The following is a 15,924-nucleotide window of genomic DNA, read 5'->3' as shown; positions in this document are numbered from 1 at the left end:
CTGTGCGGGTAGCTTGAAAGTATTGATTAAGGGGCTCTGCGCGCCAGAAGGCGGCGCAGTGGTGGGTGGACGATGCATTGGTGAATTGGTATCTATTCGATGAGTGGTAGGGAAGCAAAGGAGGAGCGGCAAGGCGAAATGCTCAGCACGAGCCACCCAAAGAGAGCGAGCGGACAGGCATCGAGTTGCAGGTGCGTGCCGCTTTCGCCTTCTGCCTCCGTCTTGTTCATTTTGACACAGCAGCAACTCGTCACTCACCTCTCTGATGGCTGCGTCTACTTTGCAAGTGTGACGTTGATCATCTCCGCCGCCAACCAGTGGTTCATCGTAATAGCATAGCCATGGACAAGTGGAAGCCACTCAATCCGACGCCAAAGCATGCCGCGTCGAGCTCCATCTCTGATCCCTCCTCATCCTCATCTTCGGCGGCCAACGATGCACGCATAGCAGCCCTATATGCTCCGCCAGCTCAGTCAACGCGGCATGCCCCACCAGCTAAGCCTCATCCACCAGCTGCTCACGTAGCCAAGAGGCGGTCGTTCCTACCAGCTTGGGCTCAGAGCGCCCCTTCGTCGTCGCAGTATGCTTCAGTAGCAGGGGGAGCAAGTCAAGATAAAGCAGGAGCAAATGGAAAAGGCGCAGCAATCGACGAGGAAGATGAGCTTGTAGGGAGCTTTCCTCTCGCTGTCCATCAGGCTATCGCAAAGATCTTGCCCGTCGAGGATCTCGTGCGGTACATGGCAACTTGTCGCCCGCTCGCCAGACTCGTAGCCTCGGAGGAGATTTGGCTCACAAGAGTCAAGGCAGCCCAATGGCAAGATATACAGAGCATACCGGTCAAGCATACCACATCAGCTCCGCAGCCGTCGCCACCACCTTCCAATATCAAGGCGCCTCAATCACTCCAGCAAGGCGCCTCGGACGACTGGGGAGACTTTGCTAGTCCGGCAGAGGCCAGCATGCCAAAGCCCTACTCATCGACATCGCCCAATGAAGATGACTCTTTCGGCGAGTATTCGGGAGGCTCTCTAGCGAATGGGACTGCCTCACTTCAGGCACCAATGAAGCCGGGAAGACCAGGAGGTGCCAAATCACTCTTCTCCTTCAGGGCGGAGACGTCGCTGCCCTCTTGCGCAAAGATCGAGGCATACCAGGTGCTCAAGTCGTACAAGGAATGTCTTCGTCCTTTTGCTGACAGTGTTGCAGCTGGTACCAGCAATATTGAGGAGAGTCTGATCTTCCTCGGACCCGACGCTTCTTCGTCGGCTTGGGGAGCTCGTGAGCAGGCTGCGCTGCTTGGCAACCTGATACGTTGCTCTTTGCCGTACCCGGAGGGAGCGGCGCTCTTTGACGCAAAGTGTAGCAAGAAGTCTGCAGATTTGGTAGGGCAAGATGACGGTGTCAACGGGGATGGGTCCATCAGAGAACAGTCCTTAGGCGCTGGCCTTCTCCAAGCAGCCTCCGTCCTTACCTCCAACCTACTCTCCATGTTCAAGGCGTCGTCAGACAAGCGCTCCGACGCTCTCAGAGCAGCATCACATGGTGCTTCGGGTACAGACGCCGCTGTCGCCCGTGCTGAGGGCGACATGAGGATTTTTGCAGTCAGCTTGTGGGACCTCGGTCAACAGAGTGCTCGACTAAAAGCATTGTTGCGCAAAGATGGCGAGAAAGCGGAAGGCTGGCTTCTCGATGGTGCCGCGGGCGGGGACGAGGAGACCAGTGAAGAAAATGAAGCGCCTGGCTCTGAGGCCAAGGCGGCATGGCTGAAGACCCGTCAAGCAAGCCTGCTGCCGCTCTCACTCTCCAGCAACTCCCGAGGCCAGGCAGACTACCGCGACATCTTCATGTGAGCCGCTCGTAAGAGGCGTAGACCTTGTATTGTCCTCGCTCATGCTCGCCCTATCCACTCCATCATCACAGATTCGCCTCACCAGACGCACCTCCGACTCTCAATTTCACTCCGATGGACAGCGTCATGTCGCAACTCGTGACCAACTTCCGAGAGGAGGGCGAGATGATTGCGAGCATCTTTCCGCCTGAGCAGGGCGTATTGCTTGCTTGGGCCAGAATTGTGCTTTCAGAGCTGGTGAGTGGGCAACACAATCAACGCGATCCCTTTGGCGTCTTCACTGACTACGTCATCTGCACTCGTTGTGTCAGATCACGACGTACATTCGCCCTCTGCTGGATCACGCCAACTCGCATTCCGTCCACCTATACCTACGCTGCTGCGCAGCCAGCTTTGCCCAATCACTGAAGCTTTCCGAAGCCATCCGCAGCGTGACGCCTCCCACAAGATTACCAGCTCCCACGCTGCTCAACAAATCCGATGCTACATCTTCCAATACGGTCGACAGTGAGGTTAATGCGCAAGAAAGTGCAGACTGGCGAAGGCGCTTCGAGAGCTTCTACACCGCTGACCTGTGCAACGACGTCGTCTACGAGGCGTGGGCGGATATTGTTGAGGAGTACCTCATAGCCGAGCGCGAATGGGTCAAGACGGAAATGAGTGCTGTGGGCGATAAGTGGGAAGAGGATGTGAGTGCACTCTGTTCTTTGCCCATCACGACGCCCCGCTGATAGGTCGTCTTGCTTTCTCACCGCATAGCTTGCAAATGAAGCCAGCGCCTCACGCGTAGATGCCGCCTTTCTCACCGCCCAGAACCCGGCAGCGGTCAAGCGTTCAGTCCTCACGGGCTTCAAGGACGTATTGCTACTGCCCGTCACCGTCGTGCCCCGCACTGCTGTGCATGTGGGCGGTGCTGCCTTCCGTACCGTGGGAAAGGGGGTGAGCTATGTCAATCCCCTGAACTGGCAGGGCAACGCATCGAGCGCGGCGGCACAAGCAAGTACGGGTGCGGGCGCAGGAGCGTCATCCTCATCGCTTCAGGAGCCCATCTCCGCAAAGCGCAGCGGAGGTGGTACGGGCGGCTTCTTTTCTCCTGGACTTGGGCGCACGCATGACTCCGGCTCAAAGGGGAATGTAGGCCAAGGTTACATCGACTTCTCCCATGGCGGGACCGACGGCTCCTCCACGGCCTTCTACGGTGACGAGGAAGATGAGGAAGACGAAGCCGACTACAAAGGCGACTTTGACGCGAATGTCGGCGGCTTCGACGGGGTGGACATTGAGGACGAGTGGAACGAGGAGGTCCGAGCATGGAAGGAGGTGGCGAACAAAGCTAGTCAGACGAGCAGTGAGCAACGACAGCAGCAGAAGCGAGCTACCTCGTCGAGTCGCGACGCAAAGAAGCGGTCGACGGCCGGTTCTGCAGCAATGCGGCCCTCGACGCCCATCTCACGCCCAAACAGCGCAGTGGCTGCTTCGGCAAGTCAGGATGGCAATCTCGCCAGGCGCGCTCTTGGCGCCACTCCAGGTACTCCTACTGGCTCGTCACGATCAGCTACGCCTACGTCTGCTCAACAGGAGCGACCCACGCCTGCCTCTTTGCAGCGAATGCAGCTTCTTCTCTCACTGGATACTGCGCTACAGATGATCCACCTCAATCGAGACTCTATCAAGAGGATCGAGACGTTTGCCACAGCCGCCGCTGGGGCCGCAGCGACTACCACGGCGACTCGAGACGGCGCCACGACGGAGGCGAGACAAGGAGAAGCGGGCAGGCCAAGGGCCAGCAGCAGTGCCGCAGCGAAGGCGAGCTCGAGCGGCTCAAAATTACGCGTCGTCACCATCAAAAAGGAGATCGAAGAAGTGGCCAGCTCCTTCCTACGCTGTCTTGGCGAGCGACACGTCGCCCCCGGCTTCGCCAAGGCTACGAGTCAAGTCCGTGCCTGGGACCCCTCATCTGCGACCACAGCGGTGGACGACGAGAAAGCAACCGCTGAGCAGCAACATGTCGAGCCCCTTGTCCACTTCTTCGAGCTGGTCCACGTAGGCGACACGATAGCCCAAATGGTGCAAGTCTACTTCGACCAGGAGCTTTCCAGGCACATCGATAAGGACGATTTCCTGAACCCTGTGGTAAGGGACAAGAAGCGCTTCGAGTCTTCACTTGACGAGAGTGTAGCTACGGGTCTGAACGCTGGAGTGGACCTGCTGATGAGTCAAGCAGAGCATATCATCGCAACACGGCAAGAGGCCGGAGACTTCTATCCTGAGTTGGAGGCGACAAAGGGCAAGGGAGAGAAGGAGAAGGACATGGACCTTGGCCATCCCACTCGGGCTTGCGCTGAGGCCCTAGCCTGCTTGACAACGCACTGCAAGCTGCTCGTTGGTTGTGCGGACAAGTCGATCCTGGAAGTCTTCTGGCAGGAGATCGGTTTACGGCTTCACAGCATCCTGTGCAAGCACCTCAAGCGACAGATCATCTCTCTTCAGGGCGGATTCAAGATCATCGACGACTTGAATGCTTACCACCACTTTGTGGCGACACAGCTGCGCCAGCCTAGCTTGCTGCCTTACTTTGAGGCTTTACAGGCTTTAGGCAGTCTATACATCGTTGAAGAGCCGAGGGAGCTGGCGCATCTGGTGAGGGATGCGGGGAGCTTGACGAGGGGGACTTTGGGGCCTGATGACGTGTACGAATTCTTGCAGGCGAGGTGCGACTTCAAACGCATCGAGAGGGATGTGGATCGGGAGATGTATGGATTCAAGGTCAAGGAGGACTGTACCGTCATGTGAGAGCGAGTCTGCGGTGGCTCCCGTAATGCATACCTAATCTAGCGCTCCATGGGACGAGTGAGCAAACGACGCGGGATTGGCGGGTATAGAGTTACGATTCATCGTAAGCAAGGCTTAGATGTGAGGATGACAAGGAAGGGGAGGAAGATACGAGTAGAAACGAAAGCCGCTATAAGCGAAGAGAAAGTGGAACAAAACGTAAAGAGCGTTCGCTTGAGAGCGTATGAAGAAGAGTCCATGAAGGGGCGCCCAGCACCATCCTTTCTCGCACCGGTTTACAGCCTGTGCCCAGGCACAAAGATGAACAACACGCACAGACACGCCGTCAAGATGGCGGTGACGAACAACATTCCCACCGCCCTCTGCCTGAGCAGCTTGCGGACGTACTTCTCTCTCACTCCAATGACGTGGAACGGCGTAGTCTCCGAGCGATTGAGTAGCACGAGAAGTGGGTCCAGCTCGTACTGGTGGCTGATGATGAGTAGCAGAGCAATGCTGAAAGGCAAGATGACCCAGCATCGCTTGACGCGTCCTACGTCGAGGAAAATGAAGGCAAATCCGGTGGCCAGGGCAGCCCAAAGGGCTAGGAGGCCCAGGGAAAGGCGCACGAGGGCGCTGATGGGGGTAAGGTTGCCGAACGCCTTTGCGCGCAGGAAGCGGGGGAATACGTCTGCCTCCATCGTGCGGAAGACGTATCTGTAAGGGCAGGGGTCAAGGCGAGGAGGGGGCCATGGGGGTCAGCTTTGTCGTTACTGTCGAGTGACCTCGCAGTTATCGTCGCCGGTGCACTCACTCCTTTTGCGGATGAAACATATCCGGCACCCTGGCAAGAGCCTGCATCTGCTCCGGATCCCTATCGTCCAGCGGCCTGTCGCTACCAATGGGGAAGCTAACAATCCTGAGTTGCGGAGGCAGGTAGATTTCCTTCTCACTTCCCGGCAGCAAGTAGCGCGCATAGATGCGCTCCGCCGAAGCAACGAGATCGTTGCGAGTGATGGCGGACGAGCGATTGATGACTGTAGGTGCGAGCGAGGCGCGCTTGGCGAGGAGAGAGCGTCGGTGTGCGTTTGTGCTCGTGCCTTCGAGAGGATAGTCTGGGTCGCCAGGGAAACGAGGGCCGCTGCGACTACTGTCCTCGTGCGATGACGTGAGGTGGGCTGAGGAGGACGAAGGTCCGCCAGTGTATCCCTGCTCATCGTCGTCATCATCGTCGTCGCCTCTGAGCTCTTCGCGCTCATCTTCGTCTGTCCTTCCCTCTGCAGTCCTATGCCCACTCCTAGTCAAGCCATCACCACCCGTCGTGGTCTCAAATCGCCCCTGACTGTCCGTCATGCCCTCCCCAGTCGTAGTCCCATCACTCTCGTCTTCATCCACCCCATTGACTCGATTGTAAATAGATCCCCTCAATTTCGCCTGCCTCCAGTAATCTGGCCACTCGTTCCTCAAACTCTTTCCCGTCCTCCTGAGATCTTTGAAATAAGCACGGCAGAGGTTCTCATGTTGCTGAACATCGAGCCAGAAGTCGAGAGAGTCCTCAGATCCTTCGCGCTGGAGGAAGAGGTAGTAGCAGTAGAGGTCGACGGGGGGCAATGTTCGGCGGGCGAGGACTTCTGCGAGGGTGGGCAGACGTCGACGTGGGGGACCCATGGTAAGGAGTGTGGACCGACGATACGGTTGGCCCTCAGGCGTCTTTTCGGAGGAGGCGGCCATCGTAGCGTCGTTTGCCTTCAACGGCAGTGACTACGGAGCAGGTGATTTGGAAAGGAGGATGGTAGAGGATGGTGAGGAGTCAAAGATGCGAGGCACCGTCGTTAGGAGCAATGAATCCGCTCACTCTCTCTCTCACTCTCTGTCTCGCTCCTCGCGTCTTGACGCCCGCCCTGCTGCCCGCCGACCACCGGCAAGACTGCTCCAGTGCCCGCCGCCCGCCTAGACGTGTTGTTTGTCGCCCTCCCTTCGAGAACGGCTTCGCTGCATATGCGCCCGCCCCCCTCCGCACCTGAATCCGCCCGTCTGTCACTCGACACGCTACCATCGTCTGCCGCCATCATCACTCAAGATCCAGAGAAAAGCCAAAGGTCATGTCATTAGAAGAGAGAAGAGATAGCACGAAAGGATCCGAAGCGCGGCAGGGTAATTGTTGAGGAAGAGAGCTTGCTCGGTCATGAGAGAGACGCGCGAGAGAGACGATTCGAGAAAGGAGCACAGGGGTACTAGGTAGGCCAGAGATCGCTCTCCGGCCTGGTCATTACGGGACGAGGAGACAGGGGGAGAGGGGGTGAGGAGAACAAGAGCGGGGGGAGGGAGGGGGAAAGGGAATCGAATCCGGCGAGTCACGGTATCAAAGCGAAAAGAGCTGCACGTCCCCATCTTCCACTGCGCTCCCATCATCGAAGTCGAACACCTCGGTATCCAGCGTTGGCGCCGAAGCATTGGTCTGCCGTCGCCCCTTGATGGTGCCCTTGTTCTCCCCCTGGGCCTCCATCTCATCATAGTGGCTTGGCGAACCCTGCGAGAGGAAAGAGTGGCGACGCACGCCACGGTGACTCGCAGAGGAGAGCGGAGAAGCACCGGGTGAAGAGTCATCGCCAAAGGAGGAAGAGGACGATCCGTAGTCACCACCACCATCTTGACCAGCTGCCGCCGTTTGAGCAGCCAAGGCGGCAACCGCGGCGGGTCCGTGAACGCGCATATGTTGGTTGAGATTATCGTGCCTCGAGAACTTCTTGTGGCAGATCTGGCACGTGAAGGGCTTCTCATCCGTGTGAATGCTACGGATGTGACGCTTGAGATGTTCTGAACGCTTGAAGAGCTTGCCACAGCCGGGAACCTTGCATGTGTAGACTTTGCCCGACTTGCCTACATTGGTCATCTCCTCTGGCGTGATGGGCACGCGACGCCCGCGAGAGCGCTTGGTGATGACGTTGCTGTAGGGGTTGTGCAGGTGAGAGAGCGGATGATTGGGCGGAAGCAGGTGATGGTGGTGGCCGCTAACTGATGGCGGGGCCAGACGAGACGACGGGTCTTCTGCCATGGGGATCGGAACGCTGTAAGGTGAGGTGTGTAGCGAGGGGCGACCTGGGCGCATGGGCTGACCGGCGAGGGAGAGCGGAGATGATGGCATTGAGCCCATGGCACTGCCTGCGCTGAGAAGGGCGGAGCGCGATGGGAGCGAGGTTGACATGCCCACGGCTGAGGGACCGCCGGCGCCGCCACCATAGGCTGAAGCGCGGTAGGTATCCTCTCCTGCGCCATCGTCATTGGGCAAGACAGCTGTCCACTGCAGGGGTGACGAGAAGGCTGATGAAACCGGGCTGTCAGGGAAATCGCTGCGGTGACCGCCACCTTGGAAGTAGCCCTGCTGGTGCTGCACCTCGAGAGGAGTCGCGGCGGCTACATCTCCAGGGGTGATGTAGGCTGGGTTACACGAGAGGCTCGCATCGAACATACTGGGCAAGTTGGACGTCGACTGACTGCGTACGGGCGTCTGAGGAAGGGCGCCACCGCCTACTCGGAGCAAGGCGGGGTGCTGCACAGGGGAAGCAGCGACGACACCTTGGCCGTTAACAAAGAGCTGCTGGGGCGACTGGAAGTGCTGTTGGTGCTGCTGTTGATGTTGGTGCTGCTGCTGCTGTGCGTAGATGGGCGACGAGGCATGACCGTTGAAGCTCATGCTGCGTGACACGGTGTTATACGGCGAGCATCGCGCTGGAGTGACATAAGGCGACGACTGGTGGCTTGATTGACTGTCGCCGTATGCGTTGTCTCCTGGACTCCCAGGTGTCTTGGGTGAGGGCGGTGACCCAGCAGAGCTGCCACTGAAGGCAGTGCCTGTTGATTCGGATGTCTCTCTGCGCTTGTGCTCGTTGATGGAACCTTGAAGGGCTGCGAGCATGTCAGCGTTGGACATGCTGCCAAAAGCAGGGTCGGCCTGCCACGAGGCGATGTTGCGCTGCTGGTCCTCTGAGCTGGTGGGCTCGCTTCCCTGCGGCTGCTCGGCAGCGTCAGAGATAAAGTCCTCGAGATTGAACGAGGGGATGGGTCGGTGATCGCCCGTGGGATTGATGCTGTTGGCGGCATCGCGCTGCTGCTGCTCGTTGTGGACGTAGTGCGAGGGATCGTACTGATGGTCTTGAAAGCTGCATGGCCCGGCAAGGTGGTGCTGCTCAAATGCCTCTGAGAGGCCGTTGTCGGCTGCGCCGTTGACTTGTTGTTGTTGTCGCATCGCTGTGAAATTGTTCGTTTCCCAGTCTACGTCGGCTGATTCGTCACCGTTCTCAGAAGCAGCGGTGGAAGTCGTGGAGCTCGCTGCGGAGGAGCTGAAGGATATGCGAGTGAAGGTGCGTTGCCTCTGACGAAGAGTAGCGTCCCAGTCTGTCTCAAAGGCCGGCAGGAGTAGCGATGAGAGCTGTTGGCCGTCGTCACCTGGGCTGGTGGCTGCGGTGTCTTCTTCGAATCGGTGGAAGAATGGATTGGCGTCTGAGTTGCCGCTGTTGGTGCTTTCTCCGGGAGTACCAGGGAACTCTGAGACCCGAAGATCAAAGGTAAAGGAGGCAGATGACGTTGGGGAGGTGGAATTGGGGGCTTCAAAAAAGGAGTCTTGGAGAGACGATGCTTTAAGGAGGTTAGACTTGACATCGGAATCGGTGGGTGATTGGGCGCTAGCCACTGCCATTGACGCCGTCGTCGAGCCGCCTGCAACTGCTGCTTTGGCAGACCTCGTTCTAGCCATGGCGTCGATGGTGGCGTGGGTGGAGAGGGGTTGCGGATGCGGTATGAGAGTGTGAGAAAGCTGAGGGCGTGCGCCTTGACAGCGATATGACGTTTGGCGTTCAGGGGATATCCGCCGCTGTCGATGATGTTGGAGGCTGAATGACGAGCGTGCGAGGGCTCGTTCGCCTTGAGAAGGCCCGTTCGCGTCGATAGATTGGGAGCGCTGCGATCGTGCGCTCAGAGATGGCGAATGCGATGTGGCCTAGCCTTTTCGAGGGGGCAGATTGAGCGTGGAGGGGGTCCAAATGAAGTCGACGAGCACCACGGATCTGGGGAGGAATGAGATTGATGAGGTTGGATCGAGAGGGTGGCGTGTTCGTGATTGATAGGGCAGAGCGGAGGTCGTTGCTCAAATGCCGTCGAGTGTCGTTAAGAGCTTGTGGGGCGTGGTATGGTGAGGTCGTGAGTTGATTGAATGTTGCGGCTGAGGTTGGTATGGCCACAAGATGATCGTCGTTGAGGGAGTCGTAGAAGGGTCGTAGCGGATTCGTATCGTCTGAGAGCGCGTAGCGAGAGTGGGTGTCAGTGCTGCGATGCTGATGAGGACAGAGCGAGGGAGGCATTGCATGAAGCCACACTGCGCCGTCATCTTGCACGAGGTAGGCGTGCGAGATGAAGGCGTAGAGGGTGCGAGCGTCAAGCCATCGCAGCCATCGCGGTCATTTGCCGTCATTGGGTCTCTCCCACGACGGGTCGTGCGTTGAGAATTGTCACTCACAAGGGAGGTTGGGTCGTCAAAGATTCATAGAGATGATGTCGTAAAGCGATCCAAGATGGCGAAGGGAGGGAGAGGAGGGGAAGGAGAGGGGATCGAGTGAAGATGGACGAGTGGCACGAATGAAAAGGCTAGCCTGGTGACGAGCTCGTTGTAGAGCCATCCGTCGTTTGGCCCGGAACTCTAGTCTTAGCTCTGGGTCCGTCTGTCGTTGTTGAAGCGGTGCCGCCTCGCCGTCGTTGATCCTCCGTCAAGCAAGCTCGGGCCTGCCTGCGTATGTGACTAGACCGTGGACTGCCTAACCTGGCACACCGGGCACGTCGGTGTTGGACGGGTCAGAGTCGCAGAGAGGCAGACAAAGTGCGCTCGCGGAACAAGGCCCGCTCTGCTCTGGCTGGCTGGCTCGCTCTACGGGACCCCGGTTAGGCAGTCGCGCTTAGGCAGACAAGCTGCGATGCTGCAATCCGACGTGAGCATCGAAAAATGGACTCTTCGAGCGGGCCAATGCGCAGCCCACCACCACTACCACAGTCGCCAGGCTACTGGGCCCACCTTGCCTGCTCGCAGCTCCCTCAGTCCCGAGAACTGTCATTTAATTATCGACGAGTGCCGACTCTCGCTTCGACCAAGCTTTGACGAGCGACACCGAGCTGGTAGCGACGATGAAGATCCAGATGGACAGCAAATAGATCCGGCTTCGCGCACCAGGCCGTCGTGGCTTGGCATGGCAGCGGCTAGCGACGCTGCTGAACGAGGGATGGTTCCGGCCGGCGGGTCATCGTATCGTTGAGTATTCTTGATGAGACAAGCGCAGCACGCACGTACCCATGCAGACAAAGGGAGCGATGGAGCAGTCGTGCAATCGCGCAAGCAAACAGATCGCAACCGTGGGACTTAGACTGGGAGCAAGCACACGCTATCTTCGGTGATGTCTATGCGGGCTGATCCAGGTTCAGACTTCGGACATCACGGCAGGGAAGCGCACGTAGCCTCGCTGGCCTAGCGGTGGCGTTGAGCAGGTCGTCGTCGCTAGCTATGTACCGGCAGAAAGAGTGGCAATCTCGGGACTTTGTCTCTTTGGCAAGCCATCCTTGCTCTTGATATCGAGAGTATTGGTGATACGACGACGTCGGGGAGCTGGTGGCGGTGCGACGAGATTAGTGATTGCAAGACGAGGGCAGAGCGTGGGCAGCGGCGAGTGTCGGGAGTGATGGGAGGTGTTGGATTCATGCATCTGCTCTGCAGCAGGGCAGCGAGGCCGCGGCAATCGGAGCGGACGGCGGCCCGGGCGTAGGTATGGCCTAGCTTTCTTCTCGCAACGGCAACGGCAACAGCAACGGCGTCTTCCCGCTCATTCACCTACCCTCGCCTGCGACGCTACGATTCGTCTACTGCTCTGCTCTTGCTTGATGCTGGCAAGGCCATTGGCGTCAGTCAAGGCTACATTCGCCACAATCGTGCTCACGCCACCAAGATGTCGTCCACTGACCAGAGGCGGGCCGCGAACAGCAGCGTCCTTCTCAACTTCGCACCTTCTCCGAGCTAGTGGCGTGGTCAGTCTTGGCACTGCAAATCAGCCAGGCGACCCTCGTCTCTTCGATACGCTCGAGCCACGCACATTCTCCATCATCGCCCATGTCGACCACGGCAAGAGCACACTTGCCGATCGGCTCCTTGAGCGGACTCGTACCATTGCGCAGGATGGCTCCAATAAGCAGGTCCTCGACAAGCTCAAGGTAGAGAGAGATCGCGGTATCACAGTCAAGAGTCAGGCCGTAAGCATGGTCTATGACCATGGCTCTGGTGACCATGCCAAGAAGTATTTGCTCAATCTCATCGATACGCCTGGACACGTCGATTTCGCCTACGAGGTGTCTCGCAGTCTCGCAGCTTGCCAGTCTGCACTGCTCATCATCGACGCAACGCAGGGAGTTCAAGCGCAGACGATTGCCAACTTCAAGCTCGCTCAAAACCTCGGCTTGCCTCTGATACCCATGCTGAACAAGGTCGACTTGCCCGCCTCAGACCCAGACCGCTGCCTCAAGCAGCTCGAAGAGCTCGGCATCGACATCATCGATCCGCAGCACGAGCCTCTGCTCATCAGCGCCAAGACGGGAAAGGGCGTCGAGGCGGTACTAGAAGCCATTGTACAGCGGACATCCGCTTTGCCGGGCACGGAGGAAGGGGCAGTCGTCGATCGCGAGGGGCCCGGCCTTCGAGCCCTCGTCTTTGATAGCTGGTATGACTCATTCAAGGGCGTCATCGCCCTCGTCTCCATCATGGACGGCGCTATGAAGAAAGGCAACTTCATCGTCTCTGCGCACTCGGGGAAAAGATACGAGGTTCTCGATGTAGGCGTCAACTACCCCGATGCTCGCTCGACCGGCATTCTGCGAAAGGGACAGGTCGGTTGGGTCATCTGCAACATGAAAGACATGCGCGAGGCCACAATTGGAGACACGATGCATCTCCTTGGCGAGAAGATTGAAGCTCTGCCTGGATTCAAGCCGTCAGTCCCCATGGTGTACGCGTCAGCCTACCCAGTCGACACGACGGATTTCGTCAAGCTCGAGGAGGCTATCAATCGCCTAGCGCTCAACGATCGCTCCATCACCGTGCAGCGTGAGTCAAGCATGGCCCTCGGACAAGGCTGTCGTCTGGGTTTTCTAGGTACTCTGCACGCCGAGATTTTCCGCACTCGCCTCAGTGAAGAGTATGGCCAAGAGATTCTCGTCACAGCGCCCACCGTACCCTATCGCGTCACGTACCCAGACGGGACGACGAAGATCGTCTCGAGTCCCATCGACTTTCCTACCGACGCGGAGCGATCCAAGCAAGGCGGCGTCGTGCTTGAAGAGCCAGTAGTGCATGGCACGCTGACGTGCCCTGAGGAGTACACGGGAGAGATGATGCAGCTATGCAGCGAGCATCGTGGTGAGGAGGTAGATGTCAACTTCTCAGAGCTGACGGGTCAGCAGAGACAGGTGCAGCTCAAGTACCGACTGCCGCTGGCCGAGATTGTGTCCGACTTCTTCCCGAAGCTCAAGTCGCGCTCGAGCGGGTACGCTGGATTTGAGTATGAGATTGTTGAGGGGGATGAGTACCAGACAAGTGACCTCGTGAAGGTGAGAAAGAGCGGACGCAGCGCCCATAGATCCCAGTCTTACGCTGGTATCACATTGACCGCACTCGCAGCTCTCCTTCCAACTATCCGGCACGCCAATCGACGCCCTCTCGATGATCATGCATCGCTCGAAGTCTATCCTAGCCGGACGCGCCTGGGCCAAGAAGCTCAAGGATGTCGTTCCCCGTCAATACTTTGAGATAGCAGTCCAGGCCCTTGTCGGTGGGAAGGTCGTAGCCCGCGAGACGGTCAAAGCCTTCAGGCGCGATGTGACTGCAGGAATGTATGGTGGAGACCAAACGCGTAAGGATAAGAAGCTGAAGAATCAAAAGGCTGGAAAGAAGAGAATGAGGGAAATGATGGTTGGCAGGGTCAGTATACCGAGCGAGAGCTTCTTGAAGCTGTTGGATAAGTCTTAGCGGCGATGGCGGGTCAGCATCAACTGTACATTATTCAAGAGCAATCGAGCAGATAACTTCCGTCGCCTTAGTTTTGCAGACCAAGATGTTGTCGGCGGCATCGACTCGCCGCAGGGGAGGATCGAGGTCACCAGATTGTCGCCATTGAATGACTCGTGCCACGCTGCGTTGAAGCAAGACTGACTGAGACTACGATACTGTTCGGTTCAGCAATGACTTAGCTCACCTCCTCCCGTCGAAGAGCCGATCGTTGCGCAGCAAAGCCTTAACATCAGGTCTGCCCTCATTGGCAGTGAGCCGCACGCATCGCGCCGAGTCTGGAAAACGATCATTTGTGATGTGCCATAGGTTGAACTCCTTGCTTGCGCCATACTCGCCCCGCCCGCCCGAGCGAACTTGTCTGCTTCGAAGGAGGGTGGGGTGCAGTCGCAGCATAAAGAGGTGGACTTGATCGTCGACATCTGGAGCACCACGTGGAAAGGCCCGTGCGAGGCCTCTCGCAGTGCACCGCCTCAATTCGGCTCAGCTCGCGAGGCGGCCTGGACCGAATCGCCACAGTGGTCCCTTCGCGTCTTGATCGTTTTCACCACCACCATCACCACCTCAACGTCAGCCGAGTAGCTCGTTGCACGGATGCCACTTGGCTCCAAGCTTCCACCCTTCCTCAGGGGCCTCCTGACGAGGGTGAGTGCTCACCATCCCGCCCCTGCGCGGTATGGTCGCCTCACTCCTCGTCCGGTGCATGGCTCGAGCCATGCTCGGCCCCTGCTGCGAGGCCAATATCACCACCGGACGCCGCCTCGGTCCACCTCTCCCTCAACTTTGACAGATGTCTTTACTAGCAAGCTGGGCCAGCATTTCACTCGCCTGCTCCGCACCCTCGACTTTTCCCCGCTCCTTCGAGGGGCAGGGGCAGTCTTCCGTGCTCCTCCGACCCATCACGCCTCCTACCACCAGTCCATGCTCGCCGCTCATCGCTCGGCGCAGCGCAATATCGCCACTTGGACGCGCTTCGCCGCAAGTCGTGCCCGCCCCCTTCCTGGTCAGCATGTCCTTCAGGGGCCGGGACTGCAGACCGCCAGACAATTCTCCTCTGCAGGACCCAAGGCAGCCTACCTAATCACTAATGCGCCCCTTGCGCTGCGTCTTGGCGGTGATGAGTTGCGCGATGGCTATGCAACGGGCTATACCGGCAAGCCTGGGCAGGCTAGTGCCACCAAGATGCCCATGCGCCGAAGCCCCCGCCGCAGCGCAGGACTCAGCAAGGCGCCAAAGGTCGAGCTGCCCCGCATGTCCAAGGCGCCTGTTAAGCAGGGCCACGCCAAGACTCCTGCAGTGCCCGCTGAGGGACTGCTCCCCTCACACGAGATGAGCTTCTACTTCCCTGAAGCCCCCGTTACCCCCGCGCCTACCACAGCCGATGTTACCACCGAGCTCATTATCCCTATGGAGCCAGACCTGGTCACCATCCTCGCCCGCCCCTCATCCTTCGACGACGACGGCGAGTCTGACTACACTTCCAGCGATCATATGCTCACCGAAGAGCTGCAACATCGTGCTCGGCTCACGAGCGACAGCTATCATCTGCACAAGCTCAAGCTTCGTGCTGTCTGGCAGCTGCTCGAGGAGATGGAGGCCGGATCTGCCTCTTTGCTGCCTTCTTCCGGACAGAAGCAGAAGCACCGCCTTCGTGAGACGGACGTTGAATTTATGCCCAACACGGCTCATCACGTAGGATATCGTGTCAAGGTTCGGGGGTACTCGGCGCTAGAGGTGAAAGAGTTGCTGATTTCTAGGCTGGGCAGCAAGCACGGCGCTTGGTTTGGGCAGCTAGTCCGCGAGGTGCCCGCAGCCTCGTCACCGACGAGCGCAGCGTCTCCATCGGCCGCGTCGCGAAGCGATCAGTCAGACTCAGACGGCAGCTTCTCCATGTTGCACGCACCGCCCAGCCCAAGCGACTTGGGCGGCGACAGTAGCGATGGGTTCGAACAGGATCTTTTCTCCCCTTCAGCCATCGTCTCGCCGCAGCTGCCCTCTAGATCCTCCTCTTCCTCCTCCTTCTCGTCGCGACGACCAAGCTCGTCCTCAACGGGCTCGATGCTGCACAGTCCTCCATCGCTCAATTTCTCGGCTTCCTTCTCCTCCAACTTCAGCGATGAGGACGATGACCTGTACTTGCAGGATAGTCGTCGCCTGTGAGCAATTGCTGTTCTGATCTCGAACTTCGACTCTACCGATCTTGACTGTCCAC

The 15,924-nt window shown here is 58.4% G+C and overlaps 4 protein-coding genes across 4 annotated transcripts; 2 read left to right on the top strand and 2 right to left on the bottom strand.

Moving 5' to 3' along the window:
* The first annotated feature begins 219 nt into the window (after positions 1–219).
* On the top strand, positions 220–4,688 carry BDZ90DRAFT_229143 (hypothetical protein). Its single transcript, XM_025504934.1, has 4 exons — positions 220–1,846; positions 1,921–2,086; positions 2,161–2,538; positions 2,609–4,688. The coding sequence occupies exons 1-4, from the start codon at positions 342–344 to the stop codon at positions 4,640–4,642; spliced, it is 4,083 nt and encodes a 1,360-aa protein (XP_025364725.1). The 5' UTR covers positions 220–341; the 3' UTR covers positions 4,643–4,688.
* BDZ90DRAFT_229142 (regulator of G protein signaling superfamily) lies at positions 4,604–6,466 on the bottom strand. Its single transcript, XM_025504933.1, has 2 exons — positions 5,436–6,466; positions 4,604–5,338 (listed from the first exon to the last, which is right to left on the bottom strand). The coding sequence occupies exons 1-2, from the start codon at positions 6,350–6,352 to the stop codon at positions 4,918–4,920; spliced, it is 1,338 nt and encodes a 445-aa protein (XP_025364724.1). The 5' UTR covers positions 6,353–6,466; the 3' UTR covers positions 4,604–4,917.
* Positions 6,467–6,983: 517 nt separating this feature from the next.
* Positions 6,984–9,374, bottom strand: BDZ90DRAFT_257208 (hypothetical protein; the record flags this gene model as incomplete). Its single annotated transcript, XM_025507930.1, has 1 exon — positions 6,984–9,374. The coding sequence occupies one exon, from the start codon at positions 9,372–9,374 to the stop codon at positions 6,984–6,986; it is 2,391 nt and encodes a 796-aa protein (XP_025364723.1).
* A 2,165-nt stretch (positions 9,375–11,539) lies between these two features.
* On the top strand, positions 11,540–15,872 carry BDZ90DRAFT_257207 (GTP-binding protein lepa; the record flags this gene model as incomplete). Its single annotated transcript, XM_025507929.1, has 3 exons — positions 11,540–13,255; positions 13,326–13,557; positions 14,503–15,872. The coding sequence occupies 3 exons, from the start codon at positions 11,540–11,542 to the stop codon at positions 15,870–15,872; spliced, it is 3,318 nt and encodes a 1,105-aa protein (XP_025364722.1).
* Between the last annotated feature and the right edge of the window lie 52 nt (positions 15,873–15,924).

This window comes from Jaminaea rosea (genome assembly GCF_003144245.1).
Source record: "Jaminaea rosea strain MCA 5214 unplaced genomic scaffold BDZ90scaffold_1, whole genome shotgun sequence".
Classification (NCBI taxonomy): Eukaryota; Fungi; Basidiomycota; class Exobasidiomycetes; order Microstromatales; genus Jaminaea; species Jaminaea rosea.
The sequence above is the reverse complement of the archived record's forward strand: the minus strand, read 5'-3'. Positions and strand labels throughout refer to the sequence as shown.

What these genes read in the sequence shown, in the direction of transcription:
- BDZ90DRAFT_229143 (XM_025504934.1), top strand. Translation starts at nt 342, where the DNA reads ATGGACAAGTGGAAGCCACTCAATCCGACGCCAAAGCATGCCGCGTCG. An exon ending in GACTACCGCGACATCTTCAT is followed by an intron (nt 1,847 to 1,920) that starts GTGAGCCGCTCG and finishes CCATCATCACAG; the next exon opens with ATTCGCCTCACCAGACGCAC. An exon ending in GCGATAAGTGGGAAGAGGAT is followed by an intron (nt 2,539 to 2,608) that starts GTGAGTGCACTC and finishes CTCACCGCATAG; the next exon opens with CTTGCAAATGAAGCCAGCGC.
- BDZ90DRAFT_229142 (XM_025504933.1), bottom strand. Translation starts at nt 6,352, where the DNA reads ATGGCCGCCTCCTCCGAAAAGACGCCTGAGGGCCAACCGTATCGTCGG. An exon ending in ATGTTTCATCCGCAAAAGGA is followed by an intron (nt 5,339 to 5,435) that starts GTGAGTGCACCG and finishes CTGCCCTTACAG; the next exon opens with ATACGTCTTCCGCACGATGG.